Source organism: Hesperophylax consimilis, chromosome 3 (assembly GCF_061612785.1).
Source record: "Hesperophylax consimilis isolate HC1 chromosome 3, BYU_Hcon_1.0, whole genome shotgun sequence".
NCBI classification, from domain to species: Eukaryota; Metazoa; Arthropoda; class Insecta; order Trichoptera; family Limnephilidae; genus Hesperophylax; species Hesperophylax consimilis.
In genome coordinates, this window is record NC_142838.1 from 12896833 (window position 1) to 12924623 (window position 27791).

The window sequence follows — 27791 nt, forward strand, 5'->3', positions numbered from 1 at the left end:
TCTTTTTGGATCTAAATTAACATTTAAATACATCAATTGGGCAACTTTGTTTGTCTTCAATTGTGTGCGGCGGTTATTAATCGTGAGCCCTGTCTTGCTGAATATCCTCTCGCACGGAACTGAAGTTGCCATTATGTTGCCATACTTGCGCAGAAGTATAGCAAGGTTGGGATAAATGTGACGGTTAAGTTGCCACCATTGCAATGGACAGTTAAATTTCCCACTGTCGTTAAACATTGGTAGAATATTGTCTTTCAAATAAGAGTTTACTTCTTTGATGGCACACGACAAAGGTGTGCCTACTTGCTGCTGCTGCTGCGTCCCGACAATATTATATCTATACAGGAAGATACACTCAGTATCGCCCTGGTGTAAGACCACCATTCAGAATTGAAACGTTGCTTGAAATGGCTTTAGCCGTGTTTAGTGACCAGATCTGAATAGCCAGGTACTTCCCCACCTTCATCTACCCCATCTCCTTCCCCTCCCTACTACCTTCAGCCTCACAACTCACAACATACCTCAATTGGGGGTGCCATAGTCGCACTGGCTCCAGACGGGAGCTTTTGGGACTCTTGTGCGGTATGATGATGGACACTGTAACGCTGTCCGAAACGTTGGCTAAAGAAGGGGGTAGCGCTACATGGTATACCCCAAAAATAAATTGTTTCGCACTGGCTCCAGACGGGAGCAGTTGGGACTCTTGTGCGGTATTCGCTCGGCTGCCCGGGAGGTGTATTTCCAATCCCTTTCACGTTTCAGTCGCGCTAAAATTATTTAATTATTTTCAATGTAAAACAAAACATTGGAGGTAATAAAAGCGGTCTATCCTCTCTGCTTACCCTTCTATAATTACGGTCGTCACCCTCATACAAACAGATTTATTTTTTATTTATTTATTACATAAGATACATTTATAAGCAAAAATAACATAATAATATTTCAAAATAACTGTCAATATTAAAATGTGTACAAGTGTTATAGATAGAGCAACGAAACGCGTAGGCGACTGAAACGAGGACTAATGGTGATTTATATGCATAACATAACAATACCGCCGACTACCGCGTTACATTACGAAACGCGGCGTTACTGAAACGCGGCAGAGATTGGAAATACGCGGTCGCATGCGAAACGACCGAAACTAGTCTCACATATGCATAACAAATAACAATCCGTCCCGCCGACGGCGCCGACTACCGCGTTACGTTACGAAACGCGGCGTTACTGAAACGCGGTCGCATGCGAAACGGCCGAAACTACTTTACATCACACCCAACACCAAATAACGCATTTACAAAAATAACTACTTGTAATTTTATCGAGACTAGTTATTTCCGTTACATCGACGAAACTAGTTATTGTATCTAGTTACGTTAAATAACGCTCACTCCTAGTTCAAACTATATGTACATATATATATTTTTTTTTTTTTTTTACAGTAATACCGCACAAGAGTCCCAACTGCTCCCGTCTGGAGCCAGTGAGACTATGGCATCCCCATATTGGGGTATGTTGTGAGGCTGAGGGTATTGGGGAGGGGAGGGAGATGGGGAAGAGGAAGGTGGGGAAGTACCTGGCTATTCAGATCTGGTCACCAAACACGGCTAAAGCCATTTCAAGCAACGTTTCAATTCTGAATGGTGGTCTTACACCAGGGCGATACTGAGAGTATCTTCCACTCTGGAACGTGCGGCAAATATACTATATATTATTTTAAATTAATTAATTGTGAAATAACACAAATTAATCAAATAAAATTTATTTGCGCACGCCGGGTTCGAACCCGCGACCTTCGGATCTGTAGTCAAAAGCGTATACCACTAGACCACGCCGGCCGTCAAATATATGTATTTAAATATATGTATTTAAAAAAACGTGAACCATGTCTTCCCCATCTTAAACTTCTTGTCTTTTGTGTGGAAGAATATTTTATCAAAAAGAAACTGTATTAACCGTTTGAGTGCCAAAAAATTCATACATTTGCTTGTTAAATGCCACCAAAAAAACATTATTTTTTATGAAACTATATATTTTTTTAAAACCCCATAAATTCTTTGAATTTTCAAGGATTTCGATAAATCAAAATATGATATTGGTTTAGAATCACGCAGAGGAGGATCCCGAAGTCCAGGCGTTTCGAAAAAATGAGAATTTTCGGTACAAAAATTGGTTCCGGGAGGTACATTTGAAAATGAGTAATTTCCGGTGTTACTCTCCATTTCTTGGTCACGATCCGAAGAATTACTGGAAATTCGCATCCCGCGGTTGGGAAACACAGGTATGACATCACTGACATCACTCTCACCAGAGCTACTCTTACTCGAACTTGAATTAGAGGAGTGGAAATCGTCGCTCCCGCTGTCAGACATTTCAGAGGACGCCCTCGACGTTATATTTTTTCAATTAACTAAAATAAAAAAAATAATAAATGAATCTGAAATTTAAACGGTTTACTACGATCTTACAACTATTAAGATAATATTAGAATAATATTTACCAACGCCGCAGCACCACACCCGACGTACGCGCGAATCAGAACACGACTGACGCAATCGACGGAAATCGACGATCGGCAATCTTCGTTAAAACACGAATCGACGAAAGTCGACGATTGGCAATCAAACGGTTAAACATTTAGAATGCGAAGCTGGAGTTTTTGTTTTTTTTATAATGATTTGTGCAAAAATGAAAGAAAAAAAAAATAGTTACGTAATAAAAATACATACATTGTTACACAGAAAACATCACTAAAAGGCCCAACACTGACTTTAACTTCAGTTTATTAAGTCGTATTGCAAAAGTAGGCTTTAATTTCATGAGAACAATTCAAAATCCATTTTCTCAAATGGGACCCTTGTTTTCGCCCGCATGAAGTGTAAGTATACCTTTTTTAGAGGTGGGTTACATAATAATTAAGTGAATGAATGCAAACATTTCCAGTACATACTACTACATAATTAGCAGATAAAACTTGTTCGGTCAAAAATAAATAAGGGTAACTAATTATAGTGATTCATGTCCTGATGATGGAGAAATGCTGTTGGAAACGTTGGCTAAAGAAGGAGCTACACTATAAAACTTTTAGCCATGAAAATCTCAAACAAATCAGGGTTACTAAATTCTTACAGTGGTGTACATTTTATAAACTTTATTAATATGTAATAATATTTGGCTGACTTATAAATCGCCGTAATCGTGAAAAATCACCTCGAGATTTCTGAATCACATCAAGGGTTACTAAGCAACTATGTTTGTAAAAACCTTACTAATACACTAAGGACGGGTTGTTTCGGAGAATTTGAACAATTCATCAAATTGGAATCAAGTGAGAACTCAAGTTTTCAAAAATACAAAGATTCTATATACAAAATGGGAGAATTTCTTGTATACAGGCTTGTAAGAATATGGCTTCACGCTACTCCGTTATTCAGATTAAGTTCTGTCGGTAGAGAATTTTACAGGACACTACCAGTTTTACACAAATTTACTTTAGACGTCATAAGGAAGAGGCGAGCCACCATGTTGACAGAAGATCATTCAACCACTGTGGAGAAGATAGAGGATGATGATTATATGAACAGCAGCAAGAGAAGGATGGCCATGTTGGATTTATTGCTGTCTTCTGAATCCCAAGGGAAGATTGATGAACAGGGAATCAGAGAAGAAGTCGATACTTTCATGTTTGAGGTTAGTTGCTGTAGATTATAGCTGGTTTACCAGAGTCAAAATAACCAAAAAAAGGGTCAATGTCAAAAAAATGATAAAACGTGTGTTCTTCATTCAAATATTGTTAGTGGGAGCGTATTTATGCAGATTTATCACAGTCAAGCGGGATTCCCCAGGGACCTAACCGTGGACTCCTCCTCTTTCTTGTATTCATTAACTACATTCCCTTATCTTCGCTGATGATATAAAACTTTTCAAAGCTTGTGACTTTTAATAAAAAGTCACACTGATTCCATTCTTCTGCAGAATGATATTGATTCACTTGTCAAATGGTCGCAACTACCTTTCAGGATCCAGAGTCGTCACATTTACAAGATCCACAGATACATTCCTCTCTACTAATCTCTTTTTCAAATCTCATATATCTGACATTTTCTTGCGCACCAACAAAAAGATTAGATTTGTTCTTCATAATGCAAGATCATTTAATAACAGAATCGCAATACGGAGAAAATATGAAGCCCTTCTTCGCAGTATTCTGGAATATAGCTCCATTATTTGAGCCCCTTCTGAACAAAACCATATCCTAGAAATACAAAAATACAAAGAAGTTTATGCGTTAAGTATATATGAAAGAATATACATACTATCCATTTCTGTATCCATCCTTGTTCTTAACAGGAATGCTCAACCTCAACATCTTAGAAGAAACTATACTTAATCCACTTATATTGAAAGAGGTCAACTTATATGTGCCTAACAAATATACTCGTAACAGATCCCATGCACTTTTTTACTCTCTGAAAGTGAGGACTTCTGCCTATCAGAAATCGCCAATCAACAGAGTGACTCAACTGCTTAATGATTCTGCATTGACCATCGATATTTTTAACGTCACTTAATGTGACGCATGTGACATGCGTCAAAAATAGTGATACTGCCACCGTGTCCTTTTATACTTACATGAACCTCAAATTTGTAATCTTCTCCGTAATGTATTGGTGCATAACCGTTTTGTGGAGAACATCTATCTATCTATATAAATAAAAATGTAAATGTTAGTTCTAAATGTTAAATCTCCGAAATTTCTTCACCGATTGCTTTGAAATTTTGACACAACGTTGCATTCGAATACGCGTGTGGTTTTATATTCATACATTATATAGATGTCCTGTGACAGATATAAACAATGCCATCAGATGGACATAAAAGCAAAACGCGCTATCTGCACAGACATACTAAGTGACAGCAATGCGTGGAGGGGTACAGCTAGTGAATAAATAAATAAATAAGCAAGAACTGGACCCTGAACCTCGTAAACTCCAGTAATCAGTACGACTATTTTTAGCAGTTGTTATTTAAAAAATATATTATTTTATAAAGATAAATACAATAACAACATTTAATTGAATAATTTGTAGTGGACCGTCTGAAGGGCAAAGATAATGGTTCTCCAGTTAAATTATTGATAATTTAATCTCTGCACCAGTCAGCTATTAAATAGGCCGGTAATAATAAATGTATAATCCGATCCTATTTTTAAAAAAAGCTTGTCACGATTCTCAAAATGAATAATACCACTATATTATATATAATTTTACTGGGAGGCACAATTCTTAGATTTTATTATTTTTATAATACAAACTATTTGAATTTTGTAACACAATAAAATATTTTGTAATTTACTTCTAGGGCCACGACACAACGACAATGGCTATAACTTTCTGTTTGATGTTGTTGGCTAATAACCCAACTGCGCAGGTAAAAATGACTATATATTGTTTTTTTTATTTAATTTTTGGAATAACTTTATTGAGTTATACCTCAAATTGTAATATTTAATTAACTAATTAAATTAATTTAACCCAGTGCCCCGGCAAGGCAAGGATCTTGGGTTCGAGTCCTAGATGTGACCGTATCCTTTTCTGATTTTTCTGTTTCAGATTTTCGTTTAGAAATCGCTAATATTGTCTTCAATAATTGACTATATGTATATTGGCTTGGGACAGGTTGCTTCACAGAATATGAACAATTTATCAAATTTCAAAGTTAAAATTTAAGTTCTGTGTAAGTTCTATCCAGAAACATTTTATTATTATTTTTTAAATTGTTATTTTAGGAAAAAATTGTGGCCGAATTGGATGAAATATTTGAAGACTCGAAGCAAGCAGCGACCATGGAAGATTTGAACAAGATGCGCTATTTGGAGATGTGTTTGAAAGAAGCTCTCCGATTATATCCAAGTGTTCCATTCATTTCACGGATTCTTAATGAAGATGTTCAATTATGTAGGTATCCGTTGCATATAAAATAAAAACAACGGGACCCTCTAGTACAGTGTTCCGCAAAGTGTGCTCCGCGGCACACTGGTGTGCCGTGGCCATTTGTAAGTGTGCCGCGAGTCCCGCGTCACTTCTCACAAAGTGCTCTGTAAATCGGTCTTTACTTTTCAATGCGGGGCGGCGGCCGGAGGTGGCGTGGGTGGGACTCGATCGCTGCGAAGTGGCCGTGTGCTACGATACATTATCACATGTGCTACACTACATAAGTGGGGTGCTATTGCTACATTATCACGTGATTGCGCACGAGCTATCGGGGTGCATGCGCGTGACAACATAACATTACGAATTACGACGGCGACGTTGCGCCCGCTTGTTTAGTAGTTATTCGTTATGCTAGTGTTTGGTTGTGTCGTCGCGAACTTAATTGACTTTTTTGATTGCAAAAAAATATCCCATATTACGTGTATATAATGGATAAATTCGTTAAACGTACCGCAAGTTTGTCAAGTGAAACTAATGATTCCCAATAAGAAGCAAAGTCAACAAAGAAAAAACCTAAGCTTTTTGATCAGAAATACGATGAGAGCTATGTTCGTTATGGCTTTATATATTAAGGTGACGAATCGTGCCCAATCCCAAAATGTCTTGTTTGTGGAGAAACTTTGGCTAATAATTCGATGGTGCCCAGTAAACTTTTACGACATTTAACAACTAAACACCCATCGGTGGCTCACAAAGATAAAGCTTTCTTTCAACGTATGAAAGACCAGTCTAAACATAATGCAGGTTTGTGCATTAAACATCTTTTCATTTTATATTGATTTTAATAATAAATATTAATAAAATATTGTTTTTGGTAAATTTTGGTTCGGAGTGGCCACGCTTATTACGAATAATTTTTAGAAAAAAACTTTAGATATGCCGTAATTACTATGAAAGGAAAATTTTTGGCTTGGTGGTGGCGGAAAAAGATGCATTTTAATTATCAATTGCGTAAAATTAAAATTCACTTCTTGAACCGATTCGGTGACAGTTCGCGGTCATTCTGTCACTGTTATGTGATAAATATCAATCATAATTACACAAACCCGGCTAGACAAACCCGGCTAGACAAAACCTGCTTTGCCAAACAAACCATTCAAAACTTGGGATGTTTTTTAAAATTATGATGACATGCAGCTTTCGTAGTTTAACCTCAAAGTTCGCCGTTATTCGTAATAAGCCTAGCCAATCCTGTCCAAAATTTACCTTGTTTTTTTTTCTTTGGTGTACCGTTAAAATTTCTTGATTAGTTAGGTGTACCGTGAACATAAAAAGTTTGCGGAACACTGCTCTAGTAGACCGCATATACACCACAATAGATCGAATCAAAAACAAGTCATAAAACCACATTCGGACAAAGAAACTTCTTTTTCAACAAAATTCCACAACATCCTTACCCCAGATGGAAAATATTTTGAGAAACTTAACCCGTTGTTTGCCTCAAGCGCGTTTCTAGCATCAAGGCTGACCATATAAAATATGTTCTATATGACGATTTAATTTCAAAATGCTTTCCGGCAGAGAAAGGGTTAATGAGTACAAATCAAGAATTAAGGTCTGACTGAAAGTGGTCAGTGAAAGAAACTTTAAAAATCACTAAAAGCGATATAGAAGACATACCTAACTAAATGAAATTTAAATAATTAATAAATTGTTAATACTATATATATAATATTCATCAAACATTTTTATACTTCACATGTTTTCTAAACAATATTATTACCATTTACTTTAATATTTATAATGGCGCCAAAATTCAAGACATTCCAGATGGATTATCTAAGTATTTATTTAAAAAATGAATTAACCAAACAGTGTAAATAGACATAGTAAGACATAACAGCGCCCTTGAGGTGATTTTGTACAAAAATGGCACTATACAAATATCATTATTATAGAAGTAGTATTTAATCCAATATATTTAAAGCAATATCAGCATAATATATTATATTTTCAGCTGATTACCTAATACCTTCCGGTACCGCATGCCACATCCATATTTGGGATTTGCACCGAGATTCAACCATTTATTCTGCACCAGATGATTTTATACCTGAAAGGTTCAATCAAGAAAATTCTGCAAAGAGACATCCTTTTGCCTACATACCTTTCAGTGCTGGGCCGAGAAACTGTATCGGTTCGTATTATTTACCTATTAGGTTTCATTATTTTAGTATAAAAATAAAGTGAAATCTACATAATATTATGTACGTAGGTATGTGAAAACATTATATGAGTATTTCTCAAAAAAAGTGTACATTTTGGAAAAATAAAGTGTGCCTAGAAACAGTTCAAAAATTACACATGTTTTTAATTAATCATACAAAAAAAATATGCACCATTTTGTAGAATAAATATTACACTTTAACATATCGAAGAATAAACATTACAATCGTATTAATTCGCAAATATTTTAATTTTTTTAAAAATATCGATTTTTACCTTCCATACAAAATAAAATTGCCACCCTACCCACCTCATTTGTTTATACTTCATAAAATGCGATAATAACGTTATAATTTGTGATTTTTTGTAAGTTTTAGGGTCTTAATTAAATGTAGTTTCTGTACAAAGTAATTTTCTATGGGGTTTCATAATAAATTAATAATTTATGCACAAAAAACAAAATGAGACATAGTCATTTACTTTTTAGTAACTACTCTTTAGTTACGTTTTATTAGTACTTCCACCGTAATTTTTGAACCCATTTGTAAAATTTAACATGGGCAACACTAGCCTCTTTCTGATTAGTTGTTGGTCTGACTTCTCCGCCATAACATTAATTGTTAAAATCAGTAACAACGTGTTTCTTTAGTGGGACCACTATTTCGTAACAGGAAATATTATAGCCTTTTTTCACAAAACGGTAAGTCTTTTTCTACTCATCTTTTTGTAATATGTGCGGAACGAACATTGCTAAGCTTACATATTAACACTTTTAAATTTTATCAAACCATTGACTTTTTATAACATAAATTCTTATTACAATTTCGTAACGTTTGTTATGAATTTCGTAACGTAACGAAAAAGTTCAATGTAAAGCTGAGTGTACACAGTTACAACGTGATTAAGAAAACGTAAGTATATTGTTAGTGTGTCTAGCATTTTTATGAAAGTCTTATCTAAGTTTGGTAATAATGTAATATATTATGCACAATGCACAAATATACATATGTATTTAGATATAATAGGAAAAAAATAAAATTTATTATACCATAGAGCAAATCTGTTGATGGCGCTGGAAAGTAGGTAGGTTGTAATACATAGGATGCGCTGGAAATTCCTGATGGTCAATGGCAGAGCAGGTTTCGTCGGACTTGTATGTTTTATCATCGCGATTATATGGCATTATACATAATGACAAGTACTTGAAGATCAAGCTGAGCCGTCCAATACTGGTTTTATTTTAAATAAGCTTTAGGCACTCATACACACTATCCGTTCTACAGGCGCTCTATACAATATTTATAAGTGCCTTAAGTTTTTTATAAAAGCTTATTTAAATATAAATTTATTTTTATTTACTCTGATAAAACCATAACTACAGCATAACTTTTTTTTAGGAATGCCCCCAAAAACGAATGCCGAAAGGCAAAAAGCTTACAGAGAAAGACTGAAAAAGGAAAAGCCAAATAAATATGAGGAAATCCGAATTAAGCATTTAACAAAAGTTAAAGAAAATATCAAAAAGAAAAAAGAAATTCTTACAGAAGAAGAAAAAGAAGAGCTACGAGCAAAGTGGAGACAAGCCAATGATAAAAGAGCTGAAAGAAAGAAAATGGCTAATCCTATGACACAAGACAATAATACATTTGAAGATAGAAAAAATGATAAAAAAATCCTAAAGGAAAGACTACAAAAGCTGACTGAAGAAAATACTCGATTAAAAAGTCGAAATAAGAATTTAAGACAGTGCTGTAATCGGATGAAAAGGCAAGTGAACATTCTGAAAATATTATTGCATAAACAAACTAAAACTAATAATGATGCTATTTCCATTGAAACTACTGAAACTCCACGGTGTGACGATACACCATTAACGAAATCAAATAGTTTTTTAGAAGAAACTTTACCAAATGTGTCCACGCCAGAAAAAGATAAGGTGAAAAGAAAGCTAATTTTGCTAAATACAATTACAGATTCTTTAAAGACAGAGTTCAATAAAGCAGATCCCAGAGAAAAGAAAGTACTAAAAAAAGTAGCTACAAACCAAATAGTAAATAAACACAAATTAAAAACAGCTATTTCTAATGTTCTTGGGCTGAAAGGAAGAATTAGAATGACGAAATCAAGTAACCAAATTAAAAAGAAATACCAGAAAGAAATCAAAGATTTCTTTGAAAGAGAAGATGTAAGTAGATCTAGCGCGGGAAAAAACGAGTGCATAACGAGAAACAAAGAAAAAGTACAAAAGCGATATTTAATTGAACCAATATACAAGCTCTACAGAAAATACAGGACAGAAGGTGGTAAAGCATCTATACAAACTTTTTATCGGTTCCGACCGTTCTCCGTTGTGAAACCAAGACTTCAAGATAGGAATACTTGTGCTTGCATAAAGCATTGCAATTTATCTTTCAAAGCAAAATCGTTGAAGAAGCTAGGTTTGCTTCAAACATCTGACATTGATGAACTTATGAAAAATGTCACTTGCAGCAAATGTTTCAAATGCATGTACTCCGAGTGTTCTGAATGCAAAGATAAGAAACCAGATATTGATTTGACCATAAATGAAGATAGTCCCGTGCAGTGGCTTCAATGGAAAATGGGAATACATATCTATACTAAAATTGGAATAAAGAAATCTGAAGAAAAGCAGACAAAGAAGTATTCAAAACAAGTAGTGAAAGGAACTGTGATTACATTAGTTAAAGAATTTCAAGATGATGTACAAAAATTTAAAACTCATTACTTCAATGTTTTGCATCAGTACCTAGCATGGAAAAAGTGTATTGAAAACCTTGATGAAGACGAAGCTGCATTGATTTGTGATTTTTCAGAAAACTTTTCATGCAAGCAGTCGGAAGAAATTCAGGCTGTACACTTCGGAGGATCCAGGAATCAGGTCACATTGCACACTTGCGTACTTTACAGAAAAAATGTGAATCCCAAATCCATATGCTCCATATCCCCAAATAATGAACATGGTCCTGGAGCAATCTGGGCTCATTTGGATCCAATAATGAAACTATGCAAATACTTTAACATTAAAAAGATTCATATCTTTTCTGATAGTCCTGCAACTCAGTACCGCCAAAAACATAATTTCTTTTTGTTCCAAAAAAATATAAAAGATTACGGATTTAAATATGCAACTTGGAATTTCTTTGAAGCCTCTCATGGAAAAGGCCCAGCTGATGGGGTTGGTGGAGCATTGAAACGACAACTTGACAATCATATTTCACACGGCAATGATATAACCAACGCAAAAGAAGCATATGACTATTTAATGGTTAATAGCAAAGTAAAAATGTTTTATATAAATGAAAACGACATTCAAAAGATGACCAAAATGATACCTGAAAACATTGTTCCTATAAAAGGTACAATGAAGCTGCATCAAATTTCAACGGATGGCAACACGTCAATTAAATATAAATTGCTGAGCTGCTTTGATTGCAATAAAAATATCTGTTGCAATTGTTACTACACAAAAGAACACGAACTTCTATCCAACACCCTATCAGAACCAAAAGCACAATGTAGTTACATACGTCAAGCCTTGAAAAAACAATACCCACCAGCTAAAAGATTCAAAAGAACAAATAGTTCTACTACGACCGAAAGTGATATCAGTTTAATTTTACGTAGTGATTCAAATCTAATAGATATGGAATTTGAGAATGAAGGTCATTTAAAGATAACAGATGACGGAGAGAGTTTTAAAAACATAGGAGTGAAAGTTGATTTGAGATTAGATATTAAAGAGAAAACGCATTTTAGGATCAAAGACAAGGAAACGCAGGTAAAAATCTAATAATACCCCTTAGAATTCTGAAATTTCGAATAGTATCAATGGGATTATTAATAAAATACACTTCAATGATTATTTTTTTAATTTTTAGGACTCATCAAATAAGGAAAAAGGCAAGAAACGAAAACCCACAGAAAAAGAAAAAGCAACAATGTCATCTTCATCAAAACTTATATCTGCAAACCGTACTTTCTATGATACTGAAATAAAATGCCTCAAAGAAGAAGGATTAATAACTGAAGACGAAACATATTCTACACAACACGATGAAGAAAAAATAAAAAATAAAGGAAAAGGAAAAGGAAAAACAACAGTAAAACACCAACAAGTTATAGAAGAACAAAAATATCCCATTGATATAATACAAACAGATGACACAGAAAAACAAAGTAAAGAAATAAAAAGTCATATGATAGAAGGGTTAACCACTGATTTAAATTCAATGCCAATAATTTTTTTCGACGATTTAGTAACTGACAAAGTTATAATTACAGTTGATAAATATTTGTCGGATGCAATAACATTTAATGAAGCAGAATTTAATTTCAATAATTTTGATGACAACATCGGAGATGTTATAATAGGAAATAATAATGCCATAGAAAATAACACTGATATTGAAAATATGAATAATGAAAATGAAATTGAAGATTCTCACAAAATCAAAGATAAACCATGTGGAGTGACTATTCTTAAAAACGAAAAACTGGAAAATATCCATACAAAAAAGAAAGTGGTTCGTAAGGGCCTTATCTCTAAATCTCTATCACTAAATGACTATATTCATGCGCCAAAGCGGAGTGATAAACCAAAGACTGAAAAACTGACTGTGAAACCAAATGTGTCTTGGAAAGATTTCAATTATTATAAAGATGAGGAAGAAATTTATAAAACGCTAATGGATAGTGATTCAAACTAAATAATTGTATGTTATTAAATTTTTAATAGTTTAAACAGTGCCTGTTCTTTAACTTCTTAAGATTTGTTGAATATCGTGTTAGGTACTTAAATTTGGGAGCTGATAATTTGATTAAAAAAAAAATATTTGTACTCCCTTGTTTTTTTTAAGCCCCTTACAACGGGTATAACAAAATACAAGTATTTGGGTCGTGAGTTTATGTATGTTTGTAGTATGTACAATAAATAAAAAAGTAAAGGATAATTACTTACATTTAAAAAAGACGACAACAAATTAAATTTAATAAATAATAAAAAAAGTAAAATAAAATTTGCCATTGTGTAAACAAGCCTTATGTTTACTATTTAGTTACGTCTTATGACTATTTCGTAACACTATTTCGTAACTACATTTTCGTTACGTACATTTATTTTGAGAAATACTCATATAATCATGTTGATAAAGGTATTGACGTGGAAGATTATATTAATGCATGAGGACAGGACAATATTGTATTGTTCCAGCTCTGGACCCATTTTCCTAGTTAGAACAGAAATTTGGAGGACAGGACAATGTATCAAGACATTGTCCTAGAGATAGATGGGCAGGCTACCTCCACAGGACATTTTCTTATCCCCACCACCACGCCCGGCAACATTTGCCGCATGTAAATGTGCTAGGGCAAGACAGTAGCCAGTAACTACACGCGTACGTGTCTCCGCTCTCGGCACACGGATCTCAAAAAAGTTACATAAATGGAATAATACAATACATACATTGTGGTTTAATAGACCTAATATTCTTCGAGAACTCGCTCGTAACGCATGTCGTTGTGTATCCATTTTCGCAGGGTTCCGTGTTTGAACTACGGTCGAATTGTTGGAATGTCTCATAGTCCTGTCCTGTGCGGTCGAGGGTGTTAAAGGAGCAAGGTCAGGACAATATTGCATTGGCTTCTGTATTGTCCTCGTATAAACTCATAAGAGTGGGCATATTCAGGATTCACAAAAAGAATGTTGTGTGGGAAAAGTAAGGCTTGTATTATTGTGTAAAGAAAGTAACAAAATGTTTTGCTTTCAGGACAAAAATTTGCACTCTACGAATTGAAGTCAGTCATATCAACCATTTTGAGGAACTTCAGACTGGAGCCAGTAACCAAACCACATCAAATAGTATTCTCTGCTGATTTGGTACTAAGATGTAGAGATCCCATCAAAGTGAAAATTCTTCCCCGGAACACATAAATAAATTTTGTATCTATGTAGTTTGTACTTTGAAATATTTAATAAAAATACTGTAGTTATAATCTATTATTCCTTTCTCTTCTCCGATATCCTACAAAAGAAATATAACTGCCGTAAAGCATTTTTTGTTTTCCATTTCAGTGCAAACAAAAACACTAAAACAACTCAATTTTCACCGGTCGACTTTAGTAACGAGATTTATAATTAATACCTTTGTAAAAGGTTATAAAAAAATAATTTTAATTATTTAAACAATGATGTATTTAATATTCAAACTTTATAAATTAGAAAAACACTGAAAAGAAAAAATGATTAGGGAACATGCAATGCCGCATGGTGGGGATAGATTGCGTTGAAAAAATTAATAATATATTATCCTTTCACAACGGCATGGTGTAGAGTGGCAACTTGCTGTTATAATTATTTACTGGTATTATGCATTTAGGACAGAGGTTTGCATTCCACGATGCAGTCAGTTTACCTGCCACTGAGAAACTGGCGATTAGTCGTGGTGCTGAAATACCTGGGTAATATTAATAAAGTGAAGATTCTTCCCAGACGCAGACAGCAAATTTTTGCAGTTGCATATATGTGTGCATATTAGTGCTTGGTTGATCAATCATTTTCACGATCCGGGATGATCCTGGTTGGCGAAGTGATTGGATACTTTTACACGTAGAAAAAATAACCATAGATAGATCGATAAATAAAAAAAATAAAATAAAAAAAATAAAATAAAAAAAATAAAATAAAAAAAATAAAATAAAAAAAATAAAATAAAAAAAATAAAATAAAAAAAATAAAATAAAAAAAATAAATAAATAAAAGAAAAACAAAAACAAAAATTTAAAAATAAAATAAAAATCTAAGAAACTAAACAAATAATACCTCATCCCATACACACAAGCAATTGCTTATTATGGGAGAACATTGAAAAATAATAAATATTAATCATATCATAATATGTTTTATTTTATTACTAGTGAAATATATACAGGGTGTCCAGAAACTCGTAGTACAAGCGGGAAACTGGTGAATCTACATCACATTTGGAGTCGATTTTGTAGTATGTTTTTTTTTATTTGAGCTTTCGTTATCGAGTAAATCGAGTTTGAAGTTGATTTTTTTTTTTTTTTTTTTTTTAATCAAATTCTTATAAATTATTACTGAAGATCATACCCAACTAATTAAAACTATTTGAAAGTAAAACAAATGAAGAAACTCGGATTTGAAGCATTATTTTGAAATCACCCTTCATTTAACCCGGTGTAATCATAAAATATTTCTGCTCTGCAGGGTTAAAACATCTGTTATTCAACCCTAAACACCAGAAAAAACTTTAACCCTAAAATAGCCGAAAAATATTTTTTTTTGGTTTTTTTTTTTTTTTGATAATGCTCAAATCAAAAAACTTTATGTTTTTTTGGGTTCCCCATGTGGTGTAGATTCTCCAGTTTCCCGCTTGTACTACGAGTTTCCGGACACCGTGTATATGTATATCAGACATTGTAAATTTTTTTTATTGAATAAATCGATGCGCCGCTGCCAGTCGCTGTGTAGTCATTTGGCATAGACTATAGATGTTGTCTATCTTGAGTCTCGTACTGGCAAAACATAAAAATTTGACCAGACCCTTTTTGAGGGAAATCAATAATAGAATCAAAAATGAACTCTAAAGTGTTTGAATTGCAAGCGAATCTGTTAAAAAAATGTATGCACTTTCTCATGGCATACAGGTTTAAGTCGCATATCAAAAAATTCCAGCTAGGGCGAAATTCCAATGCCAGCAGTGCATTAACGTTTTGTAGGCGGGAAAAAAATATTGTCACTGGTGCAAGGACGGTTTTCCATATGAAAGCTGAGTTGACAACACTGATACTGTCCGACTCAAAGTTCATTGGGCCTCTGACATCTCATGAGGCCGGTTGAGTGGGGGTGAAACTGGAGTTGATACCCAAAGCCGCAAAAGCCTATGCAAAGAGTAGCGGTCTGCTGACACCTACTTTAGGGGTTCAAACAATCTTTACTTTAAAAACACTACCAACAGAAATTTGTGATTCCTGAACAGCTGGAATTTAGGAATTAGTCAGTATTAGATTAGAAGCCCAAACATAGAAACCTGTAAAATAAAATGCAGTTCTCTCACTCATCCAGAAAACACTGAATTAATAAATGAAAAAGCATTGAATATATTTTATACTTTATTATATTTGTGATAAAAGCAAACATTTAGGTTCTTCGGCAATAGCAGTAGTTAGTTAAGCAAACATACCAAACAATCATATTATGAAAATATTTAAATAAAACCATTAAAAGATTCAAATAAATAACATAATAAAAACATTCAAAACATTTTCATAAATTATTATAAAATTATTCTGATAGAAAAATGAAAAAGAAAAAGGACAATTTTTTAAAAATTTTATTGAAACATTAAATTTAAAATGACTGTCTTTTTACATTCAATGTTTAAAAATAATTGTACGTGACCCTTATTCATTTTTGTAGGAGACTACTAAATGTGCTCTATAAATTTGAAATTTTATTTTGAAACTCCTATTACATATTTAATACTTAGAGCCTTAGTTACTTCACTATTGTGTCCTTTAAATGTTGAGTTTTAACTTTTTTCCTTTCAAAACTAACATTTCCCAATCCAAATGAAAAATAATCTAAATTTCAATATTTTTAAGTATAATGAAGTGGGTCTTAAATTATTCTTATTTTGATTCTTAAATTGTATTCTTAAAAACCTAATTTACAATAATTAACGTGACTGAGTTTAGAGTTTACTGACGATAGGTTTAGCACTGAACACGGAACTGAAACGGCTCTTTGCACTCCGCCATCAAATTTTCTTCATATAACACTAATTAATATTATCGTGGTTTATCAAAAATAAAACCCTTTCAAAATATTTTCATTAGATTCCATTTGGATCATAGATTGAAAAGGAGGGCTAGGTTTTACACACACAATACAAATCAAATACATTTCCAGAACTATCTAATACAAAATAATGTTGCACAGTACCTACACAATGGTGTGTAGGTAATCATCACAAAACGTTGGCTGTAGAAAAAATAGATAATATGAACCATTTTATAAAAATGCTATTGAATCTAGGAGTGGTTTATTCAAAAAGACAGATACAATAATATGTACAGGTAGGTGTAGGTTTGCAGCCTAATGTTAAGAAACAAATGTGATTAGGCGTAAATTATTTTCATCAAAGAATATTTTTGGCAATAATTATCATTAAAAAAAAAAACATAAGTAATACATAATACTATCTGTAATCAAAATCTGAAATACTATTTTGCGATGTAAAAGTTGCGAAATATAATATTGTGTATATTAAGTATCAAAACGTTGTAAAAATTGTCTGTAAATCTACAGAAATTGAAATAATACGAGGAAACTGACACAAAATCAAATTGTCATAAAATGTTAAGTAGTTCCTTTTTTTAGTAAGAAGAGAAAATACTTATTTGATTGGCCACATTAATATGGTGTTAATAATACATTATATGTATAAGGAAGTTATCCCTTGCTCTCAATAGCTACGGTAGACAGACTAGAATTAGCTTTGTTCAGAGTTGTTTTGAATTGTTCCGGGATCGGCAGTTCGGTCTGGAAAACAAACATATATATTATTAATTAGGGTATTCACACAAACAATCAATTATTAATACATATTGTTAACGGGCATTTTGTAGAAAGTTTTAATTCAAATAACCAATGATTTTGTGTTCTCAAAAATATAATCCCTCCCAATTTAATAGGTGTGCAAGAATATAAAGGAAATCTCTCTAATAAAACAATTTAAAACTCTTATTAGGATTCTGCCAATATAGAAATGTTCTAATTACCCTATTTTAAAAATAGTAAACTTTGTTATTTTAACTCTCCTGTAACTGTAACTAGGAGGGATTACTGGGTAACTCTACCATTATAATTCTCCTTATCAGAGCAAAAACATATATCAAAAATATATTTTACCACTTGGGAAAGCATCCTCAATTACCAGAGGCTAAATGGAAAACTTTCTCTCCCTGTTCCTTAAAATTTCCTGAATTCTATTCTGAACTTTTTGTCAAATAAATACGTAATAAAGATTCCCTAAAATATCGGGTTTTTTGTACAGTAAAATATAAATTTTGAATAAAAAAATGAAGATATTGTATAAATATCTAACAAACATAATATTATTAAACATACATATTTGGTTGTTGGTGAATGGGTAATGTGTTGGCGAATGGGTAATGTGTAATATTGAATATTTGAAAGAGTCTTACGTAATCTCCATTTCCCTTTGGCACCAGTACATTCATCTCGGATGACTTGGAGCTCACAATCTCCACATTGAGGGAGTCCTCGCTGAGGTACATCTGGCAGCCATCGGTCTTGTCGATGGACACAGTGGGCACCTTGCCAAGGACCTGAACAAACAACACACACAACATTCATATATTTACGTTATTGTAAAACATGATACACAATAGGTTTATATGTATTTATTATGTACATATATTATGTCTTATTACTTGATGGCAGTGAAAAACATAATATTATGTCTTTCCATTTCATAATCAAAATAAAAAAATATTTTTTATTATTCAATCATGCTCTCACAAAATCTTTTGTTATTCAATCATGCTCTCACAAAATCTTTTATTATTCAATCATGCTCTCACAAAATCTTTTTATTATTCAATCATGCTCTCACATAATCTTTTAATTTTAATTGACTTTTTATGTATTTAAAATAACACATTAACACACTTCCTATGGGAAGTTTTCCCTTTTACGCCGGTCCTACTTGAATGTCCGATAATTTTATATCAATCTCTTTGTAAGGGTTCAAACTAGACGTGGGTCGTAACGTCATTTTCAAGAAACGTAACGAAACAAGTTTCTTGGTCGGCGTAACCTGTTTCAAAACGGTTATTTTTGTAACTAGTTATTTTCATTCACTTACCCGTCCTCGCGTGACAAATGTCAACCATGTACATGTGTTGGCCCCGCGTTTGGCGTGTCTCCCGAGTCGGACTAATTAATTAATTAGTTCCGACTAATCACGAATAATATACAATGGTTATTGATATTTACAGTTTATTTGCACGTTATATTTACTGTTTATTTACACCTTTTCATCGTTTTCACTGATATTTTTTTATTATTTACACTGTATAATTATTTGGTTGGTTTGTTCATTACACTTGTTTTGTTTGTTTGGCTATTTACACATAGTTTGTAAGTCTTATAATATTATAAAAATTATTTACATTTTTATTTTTATTTAATGACTAAAAGAGTTTATGACTCTAACAAAAATCTTTTTGGATCTAAATTAACATTTAAATACATCAATTGGGCAACTTTGTTTGTCTTCAATTGTGTGCGGCGGTTATTAATCGTGAGCCCTGTCTTGCTGAATATCCTCTCGCACGGAACTGAAGTTGCCATTATGTTGCCATACTTGCGCAGAAGTATAGCAAGGTTGGGATAAATGTGACGGTTAAGTTGCCACCATTGCAATGGACAGTTAAATTTCCCACTGTCGTTAAACATTGGTAGAATATTGTCTTTCAAATAAGAGTTTACTTCTTTGATGGCACACGACAAAGGTGTGCCTACTTGCTGCTGCTGCTGCGTCCCGACAATATTATATCTATACAGGAAGATACACTCAGTATCGCCCTGGTGTAAGACCACCATTCAGAATTGAAACGTTGCTTGAAATGGCTTTAGCCGTGTTTAGTGACCAGATCTGAATAGCCAGGTACTTCCCCACCTTCATCTACCCCATCTCCTTCCCCTCCCTACTACCTTCAGCCTCACAACTCACAACATACCTCAATTGGGGGTGCCATAGTCGCACTGGCTCCAGACGGGAGCTTTTGGGACTCTTGTGCGGTATGATGATGGACACTGTAACGCTGTCCGAAACGTTGGCTAAAGAAGGGGGTAGCGCTACATGGTATACCCCAAAAATAAATTGTTTCGCACTGGCTCCAGACGGGAGCAGTTGGGACTCTTGTGCGGTATTCGCTCGGCTGCCCGGGAGGTGTATTTCCAATCCCTTTCACGTTTCAGTCGCGCTAAAATTATTTAATTATTTTCAATGTAAAACAAAACATTGGAGGTAATAAAAGCGGTCTATCCTCTCTGCTTACCCTTCTATAATTACGGTCGTCACCCTCATACAAACAGATTTATTTTTTATTTATTTATTACATAAGATACATTTATAAGCAAAAATAACATAATAATATTTCAAAATAACTGTCAATATTAAAATGTGTACAAGTGTTATAGATAGAGCAACGAAACGCGTAGGCGACTGAAACGAGGACTAATGGTGATTTATATGCATAACATAACAATACCGCCGACTACCGCGTTACATTACGAAACGCGGCGTTACTGAAACGCGGCAGAGATTGGAAATACGCGGTCGCATGCGAAACGACCGAAACTAGTCTCACATATGCATAACAAATAACAATCCGTCCCGCCGACGGCGCCGACTACCGCGTTACGTTACGAAACGCGGCGTTACTGAAACGCGGTCGCATGCGAAACGGCCGAAACTACTTTACATCACACCCAACACCAAATAACGCATTTACAAAAATAACTACTTGTAATTTTATCGAGACTAGTTATTTCCGTTACATCGACGAAACTAGTTATTGTATCTAGTTACGTTAAATAACGCTCACTCCTAGTTCAAACTATATGTACATATATATATATATTTTTTTTTTTTACAGTAATACCGCACAAGAGTCCCAACTGCTCCCGTCTGGAGCCAGTGAGACTATGGCATCCCCATATTGGGGTATGTTGTGAGGCTGAGGGTATTGGGGAGGGGAGGGAGATGGGGAAGAGGAAGGTGGGGAAGTACCTGGCTATTCAGATCTGGTCACCAAACACGGCTAAAGCCATTTCAAGCAACGTTTCAATTCTGAATGGTGGTCTTACACCAGGGCGATACTGAGAGTATCTTCCACTCTGGAACGTGCGGCAAATATACTATATATTATTTTAAATTAATTAATTGTGAAATAACACAAATTAATCAAATAAAATTTATTTGCGCACGCCGGGTTCGAACCCGCGACCTTCGGATCTGTAGTCAAAAGCGTATACCACTAGACCACGCCGGCCGTCAAATATATGTATTTAAATATATGTATTTAAAAAAACGTGAACCATGTCTTCCCCATCTTAAACTTCTTGTCTTTTGTGTGGAAGAATATTTTATCAAAAAGAAACTGTATTAACCGTTTGAGTGCCAAAAAATTCATACATTTGCTTGTTAAATGCCACCAAAAAAACATTATTTTTTATGAAACTATATATTTTTTTAAAACCCCATAAATTCTTTGAATTTTCAAGGATTTCGATAAATCAAAATATGATATTGGTTTAGAATCACGCAGAGGAGGATCCCGAAGTCCAGGCGTTTCGAAAAAATGAGAATTTTCGGTACAAAAATTGGTTCCGGGAGGTACATTTGAAAATGAGTAATTTCCGGTGTTACTCTCCATTTCTTGGTCACGATCCGAAGAATTACTGGAAATTCGCATCCCGCGGTTGGGAAACACAGGTATGACATCACTGACATCACTCTCACCAGAGCTACTCTTACTCGAACTTGAATTAGAGGAGTGGAAATCGTCGCTCCCGCTGTCAGACATTTCAGAGGACGCCCTCGACGTTATATTTTTTCAATTAACTAAAATAAAAAAAATAATAAATGAATCTGAAATTTAAACGGTTTACTACGATCTTACAACTATTAAGATAATATTAGAATAATATTTACCAACGCCGCAGCACCACACCCGACGTACGCGCGAATCAGAACACGACTGACGCAATCGACGGAAATCGACGATCGGCAATCTTCGTTAAAACACGAATCGACGAAAGTCGACGATTGGCAATCAAACGGTTAAACATTTAGAATGCGAAGCTGGAGTTTTTGTTTTTTTTATAATGATTTGTGCAAAAATGAAAGAAAAAAAAAATAGTTACGTAATAAAAATACATACATTGTTACACAGAAAACATCACTAAAAGGCCCAACACTGACTTTAACTTCAGTTTATTAAGTCGTATTGCAAAAGTAGGCTTTAATTTCATGAGAACAATTCAAAATCCATTTTCTCAAATGGGACCCTTGTTTTCGCCCGCATGAAGTGTAAGTATACCTTTTTTAGAGGTGGGTTACATAATAATTAAGTGAATGAATGCAAACATTTCCAGTACATACTACTACATAATTAGCAGATAAAACTTGTTCGGTCAAAAATAAATAAGGGTAACTAATTATAGTGATTCATGTCCTGATGATGGAGAAATGCTGTTGGAAACGTTGGCTAAAGAAGGAGCTACACTATAAAACTTTTAGCCATGAAAATCTCAAACAAATCAGGGTTACTAAATTCTTACAGTGGTGTACATTTTATAAACTTTATTAATATGTAATAATATTTGGCTGACTTATAAATCGCCGTAATCGTGAAAAATCACCTCGAGATTTCTGAATCACATCAAGGGTTACTAAGCAACTATGTTTGTAAAAACCTTACTAATACACTAAGGACGGGTTGTTTCGGAGAATTTGAACAATTCATCAAATTTCAAAGTTCATTTTCGGGTTCTGTGAAAGTCATATTCAAGTTCTGTTATTATATCATTGTAGGTTAGTTGCTTGACAAAACTGAAATAAAAAGAGAACTTGAAAAAATCTTTCACTGAACTTTAAAATGATCGTTGAAATTGGATGAATTGTTCAAATTCTCCGAAACAACCCGTCCTAAGATTGACTAATCTTATGGATAGTATGTATTTTAAATATTTTAATTTCAAACAAAACATTGAAAAAAAAAAAACAGCATATATTTTTACTCCAAATGTCAAAAAATTTAGAAAACACATTCCTTTTATTTAGGAAACCTGCAAGAGAACGGTCATTTCACTTTTTATCTCGTTTTTACGTAAAAAAAATTACAATAAATTTACTTGGAATTCCCAGAAAGTGACCAAAAAAAACATATTTTGAATTCATCATTCGCAAATTATAAACATTGATTTCTTGGGTTTATATTCACCTGCGCTTAAGGCATGTATGTTATTAAAAAACATCACTTTCATAGAATTCTCATAAAATTCACGCGGTAACAGTCAAATAAAAAAATAATATGTCAGAAATAACCTCACTTTTTCAAGACGGGAATCTCATGCATCAGTCTGCCAAAATATGACATTGAATGTTCTTTCGCAGCACAGTTAGACATTTTTTATTAGTAACAATTCAAAACAGAGCTTGTACAGTCTTTGTTCAATGCATAACTAAACTCCATTTAACAGTTTGGAAGTGTCCTTTTTATTAGTACGGCTGTTAACGTTTAATCATAATAATTACAAAGGAATACCACATCATTTTTTTAAATAGACCGTTGGGGATAGTTTATGAAATACACTTGTAAACTCCCTCCTGCAAAGCAATAGATTCACATAGAGAGATATATGTTCAGGGGGTTAATGGACTACTTGACTTATTGCAACCAGTGATTCCTGCCATTATTTGGAGTAAAAAATGACAGTTAAATTTTGGTCTCCGGTGACTTTTTGATGTTTTTTTTCAACAATTTATTTTTTTATTATTTTCAATATTTCTTTTTTTACGGACATATATATAATGGAGTTATACCTGTTAGTTCGATCATCTCCAGAAAAGTTCCCACGTAAAAACTCAACACATAAACACTAGGGTGTGTCAATTATTTCAACTTTTGAATTCAGAAACGCCTGATGTCTCAAAAGTTGCGTCTTACAAAGAAAATGAGAACTACATTTAAAATTATTTTTTTAAAAATGGTTATTAGCTCGCTAAAATGCATTGAAAAACAGAAAAAAAACCTAAAACATGTATTTTTAAATAATGGTAATTAATATTTTCTTCACAATAATTTTACCTTTTAACGTTTGTTTATTATTAAAAACTGCGTATAGTTGACAAAAATTAAATAAAAAAATAAATTTTATTAATGCAAGTAAATCTACAAGAATACCGAAATTAACAAAAAAATGATAAAAATCCACTAAAACGTTTTCCATTGCCATTTAGTTTGCTTTAATTTTCAATTATTGGATTTATCAACGTAGTCAAAGATAATTGATTATGGGAAATATCGATTTCAACACTACGCAAAAACTTCGTAAAAAATATACAAGGGCGCAAAGGATTGTAAATCCGAATAAGTCACGACCTTTAGAAAAACCATCTACTCTTCTTCCGCTTCTTTCCAACAGTTTTTCAGATTCTGATGAGGAACCAGCGCTAAGTGATGATCATAAATCTGCAGTGGCTCATGATACATTATCTCCTCGAAATATACAATATTCGAAGATGAAGAATCCCTTGACGAAGTTATCTCAAATTTGTGATCGATACGGCGTATCACACAGAGCAGCAGCTGCCATTGCTTCTGCGGTTTTAAAAGATGTAAATGAAGCTGGTCCATCTTTCGTTATAGATCATAGTAGATTATGAAGAGCTAGAAAGCAAACTAGAGATATGTTATTAAATAGCCGTAAATTGACAAATATCGAAGGTTTATTTTTAGATGGGCGCAAGGACAAAGCAATGTTTATTATCAAGAAAGGAAGAAAATTTTATCGACGAATAAAAGTTGACACATAACGCTTGTGCAGGAGCCAGGATCAGTGTATCTCGGACACGCTACGCCATCATCTGGTACTGCTAATGCCATATGTTCTCTTTTGGAAGAGGAAAATCGTCAAATGGAGAAAATTGTTGCAGTTCGTTGTGACGGAACAAATACAAACACTGGCCGGAAAAATGGAATCATTTCAAGAATGGAACAGAGACTTGGAAAGCCATTGCAATGGCTTATCTGCCAGCTGCACGCCAATGAACTATCATTACGACATCTGCTATCTTCATTAGATGGACCGACTAGCGGACCTGTAGCTTTCTCGGGACCAATCGGAAGAAACTTAAAAAATTGTGAGAACGTTAAAATTATTCGGTTTGTTCCCATTCAATCATCCATACCGGAAAATATAACAGAAAAATTAAGCACGGACCAAAATTATTTATATAATATATGTCTGGCTGTGTCAAAAGGTATGATAACTGTAGATTTGGCAAGGAAACAACCAGGGAAAATGTCTCATGCCAGGTGGCTAACAACTGCAAACAGAATATTACGGCTATATGTTGCAACGGAAAACTCAACAGAAAATTTGCAGATATTGGCCACCTTTATTGTGAGAGTTTATGCTCCAACATGGTTTACCATAAAGTGCAATAGGTCTTAGATAGATGGAGCCCGTAATCTCTGGAAAATGGTTAGCATTTCCAGATATCTTTCAGGAGAATTGAAAGCTATTGTCGACCCCGTGATTCAGAGGAACGCATATTTTGCACACCCGGAAAACATTATTCTATCAATGTTAACCGATGACAATAAATGTATAAGGGAGCTAGGATGTAGAAGGATCATTAAATATAGGGCCCTTCAAACTTCATGAGTGAGAGAGTTCATAATTCCAAAAATTAATTTAAACTGCAATAGCTACATAGAATAAATTGACTGGCAGGCCACAGATTTAATTCTGACAGAACCTCCACTCCTGACCAACGTAAAAACGGACGAATTACTTAAATTGTGTGATGAAGGAAATGTAAAAAGGTTCGATTTTCCTAAATTTCCTTGCCACACACAATCAGTGGAAAGGTGTGTGAAGTTGACCACAGAGGCGTCTTCTGTTGCTGGTTACAATGCTAGAAAAGGTTATATTCACGCCAAGCAACTTTCAAGAAACATAATGCCAAATTTTAATTCAAAGCAAGATTTTAAGTACCTAATTACTGTTTTAACAATATGTTATCATTCAATTTTGAGCATCCATTATTTTTTGTTCGTTGTATTTTGGTCAAAAATGTTGTTGTACGTTATTGTTTAGTATCTTGAATTTAACCATAAAAAGTGTTATTTTTCCCTTTTATATTTTTAACCAACACATCACATATGTTTAAAAAAATATTTATTTTTCGTTCTTTGTACTGCAGTTATGGAAATAAAATTAAGTGTGCTACAAAATATAAAATATGGACCCATTGTTTTATTTTTTCCCAAATCACGAAATCAAATTTTTTTCAAAACTTCCGGCCATTTTAGCGAGCTAATAGTGAACACCAATTTCATTTATTTTTACGTTTTCGAATAGCTACAGATCACACGCAACTTTTGAGACCCCAGGCGTTTAAAAATAAGGCAATTTTTTTTCTCTCTATGGGGAGCGACACACGCTAATAAACACGCTACAAGGTTCACAGAAAACTTATTAATCCTGTAAGAAAGGTTTTTGGTGGTACGCCTGCTTGTTGAATGCGTAAGAGCGAGATGACTGATAGGGGTATAAAAGATGACGGATGCATCTGCTCGCCCTCTTTACCAAACCGACAGCTCAGAGATAAGACGTAGACAATCCGCACTTAATTGTTAATAAATCATTATATTGGAACACGCGTTCTATTATTGTGTTCCCACCAAGTCTGTAAATAACCGTCTAACAGTTATTTAACAGTGGCGCAGCCTACGGAAATCAGTAAAACATTGATTAAAAGAATCAACGCGCGAGATTTCGCTCAAGGAAATACGCGATATTATCGAAAAGTTCGGATTGCAACATATTATTCGGGTCGGTAAAAAAGGCCGGACCGAAAATATTGTTTTCTTCACTGAAAGGAGTGAAGAAGAAGAAGAAGCCACTGGAGCCAACCAGCTTCTCGGAAGGGGGAAGCACGGAAGGGTCCAGGGCGTCAAGCGGCAGCATCTCCAAGGGTCAAAGGATCGGAGGGGTCCGGGCCACAAGAGTGGTCTGGGGGCAGCCATCAGCAGCACCAGGGTCAAGGATCGGTGTTGCCAGGTCTCAGAGCGGTCTGGGAAGAGCCATCCAGCAACAAGGGTCAAGGAGCGGTTTCCTGAGAGGGTCCAAGGAGCAGATTGGAGAGCGGAGAAATCTTTGGGAAGTTTTTTTCTGTTTTTCTTTTCTTGTCTTGTGGGTACCTTCTGGGTAGAGGAAGCATGGAGTCAGGATTGGGGTCCTTCAGTTTGCGTGACGGTAACTGGGAGAACTTCAAGGTCCGTCTCGAGCAGTACCTCCTTGTGAATGATGAAAAGTACGCATCGGATGTTAAAAAAAGAGCTATTTTCCTAAATGCTTTGCAAGATGATTGTTTTTCTTTACTGGTAAATTTGTGTATTCCAAAAAAAGTAACAGAGGTTGATTTAAAAGATTTAATATCTAAGCTCAATGAATATTGTTGTACGACAAAATGTTTCTTTGAAGAAAGGTCACAGTTCTATTCAGCTAAACAAAGGAATGACGAATCAGTTCGCGATTTTGCTGTTCGTTTAAAATCTCTTTCTAGCAATTGCAAATTCGGGAATAGTTTATCAGAGAAATTAAGAGATTTCTTTGTATTAGGTTGTAAACCCGGTAAGATTAGAGAAAAATTATTTCTCGATAGTGAATCATATACTTTCGAAAAATGTGTGCAAGTAGCAGAGTGTATTGAACTTGTAGCATCAACCCAATCTCAATCAGCTGATAACAGAGTTTTAGCTAAT

The 27791-nt window shown here is 34.1% G+C and overlaps 2 protein-coding genes across 5 annotated transcripts in view; one reads left to right on the forward strand and one right to left on the reverse strand.

The window, feature by feature from the left end:
- The first annotated feature begins 3323 nt into the window (after positions 1 to 3323).
- Positions 3324 to 14151, forward strand: LOC149424980 (cytochrome P450 4C1-like). The gene is made up of 5 exons (XM_089648269.1): positions 3324 to 3690; positions 5362 to 5430; positions 5789 to 5957; positions 7951 to 8130; positions 13946 to 14151. The coding sequence occupies exons 1-5, from the start codon at positions 3373 to 3375 to the stop codon at positions 14107 to 14109; spliced, it is 900 nt and encodes a 299-aa protein (XP_089504395.1). The 5' UTR covers positions 3324 to 3372; the 3' UTR covers positions 14110 to 14151.
- Positions 14152 to 16297: 2146 nt separating this feature from the next.
- capt (adenylyl cyclase-associated protein 1) overlaps positions 16298 to 27791 on the reverse strand; it is a 198449-nt gene continuing 186955 nt past the window's right edge. For all 4 annotated transcript variants that reach the window (XM_089648292.1, XM_089648286.1, XM_089648279.1 and 1 more), the window contains 2 exons: positions 18408 to 18551; positions 16298 to 17742 (listed from right to left, as the gene is read on the reverse strand). In XM_089648292.1, coding sequence (XP_089504418.1) covers positions 17653 to 17742; positions 18408 to 18551 — 234 coding nt within the window. In that variant the 3' untranslated portion in view covers positions 16298 to 17652. The remainder of the gene's footprint in view (positions 17743 to 18407; positions 18552 to 27791) is intronic.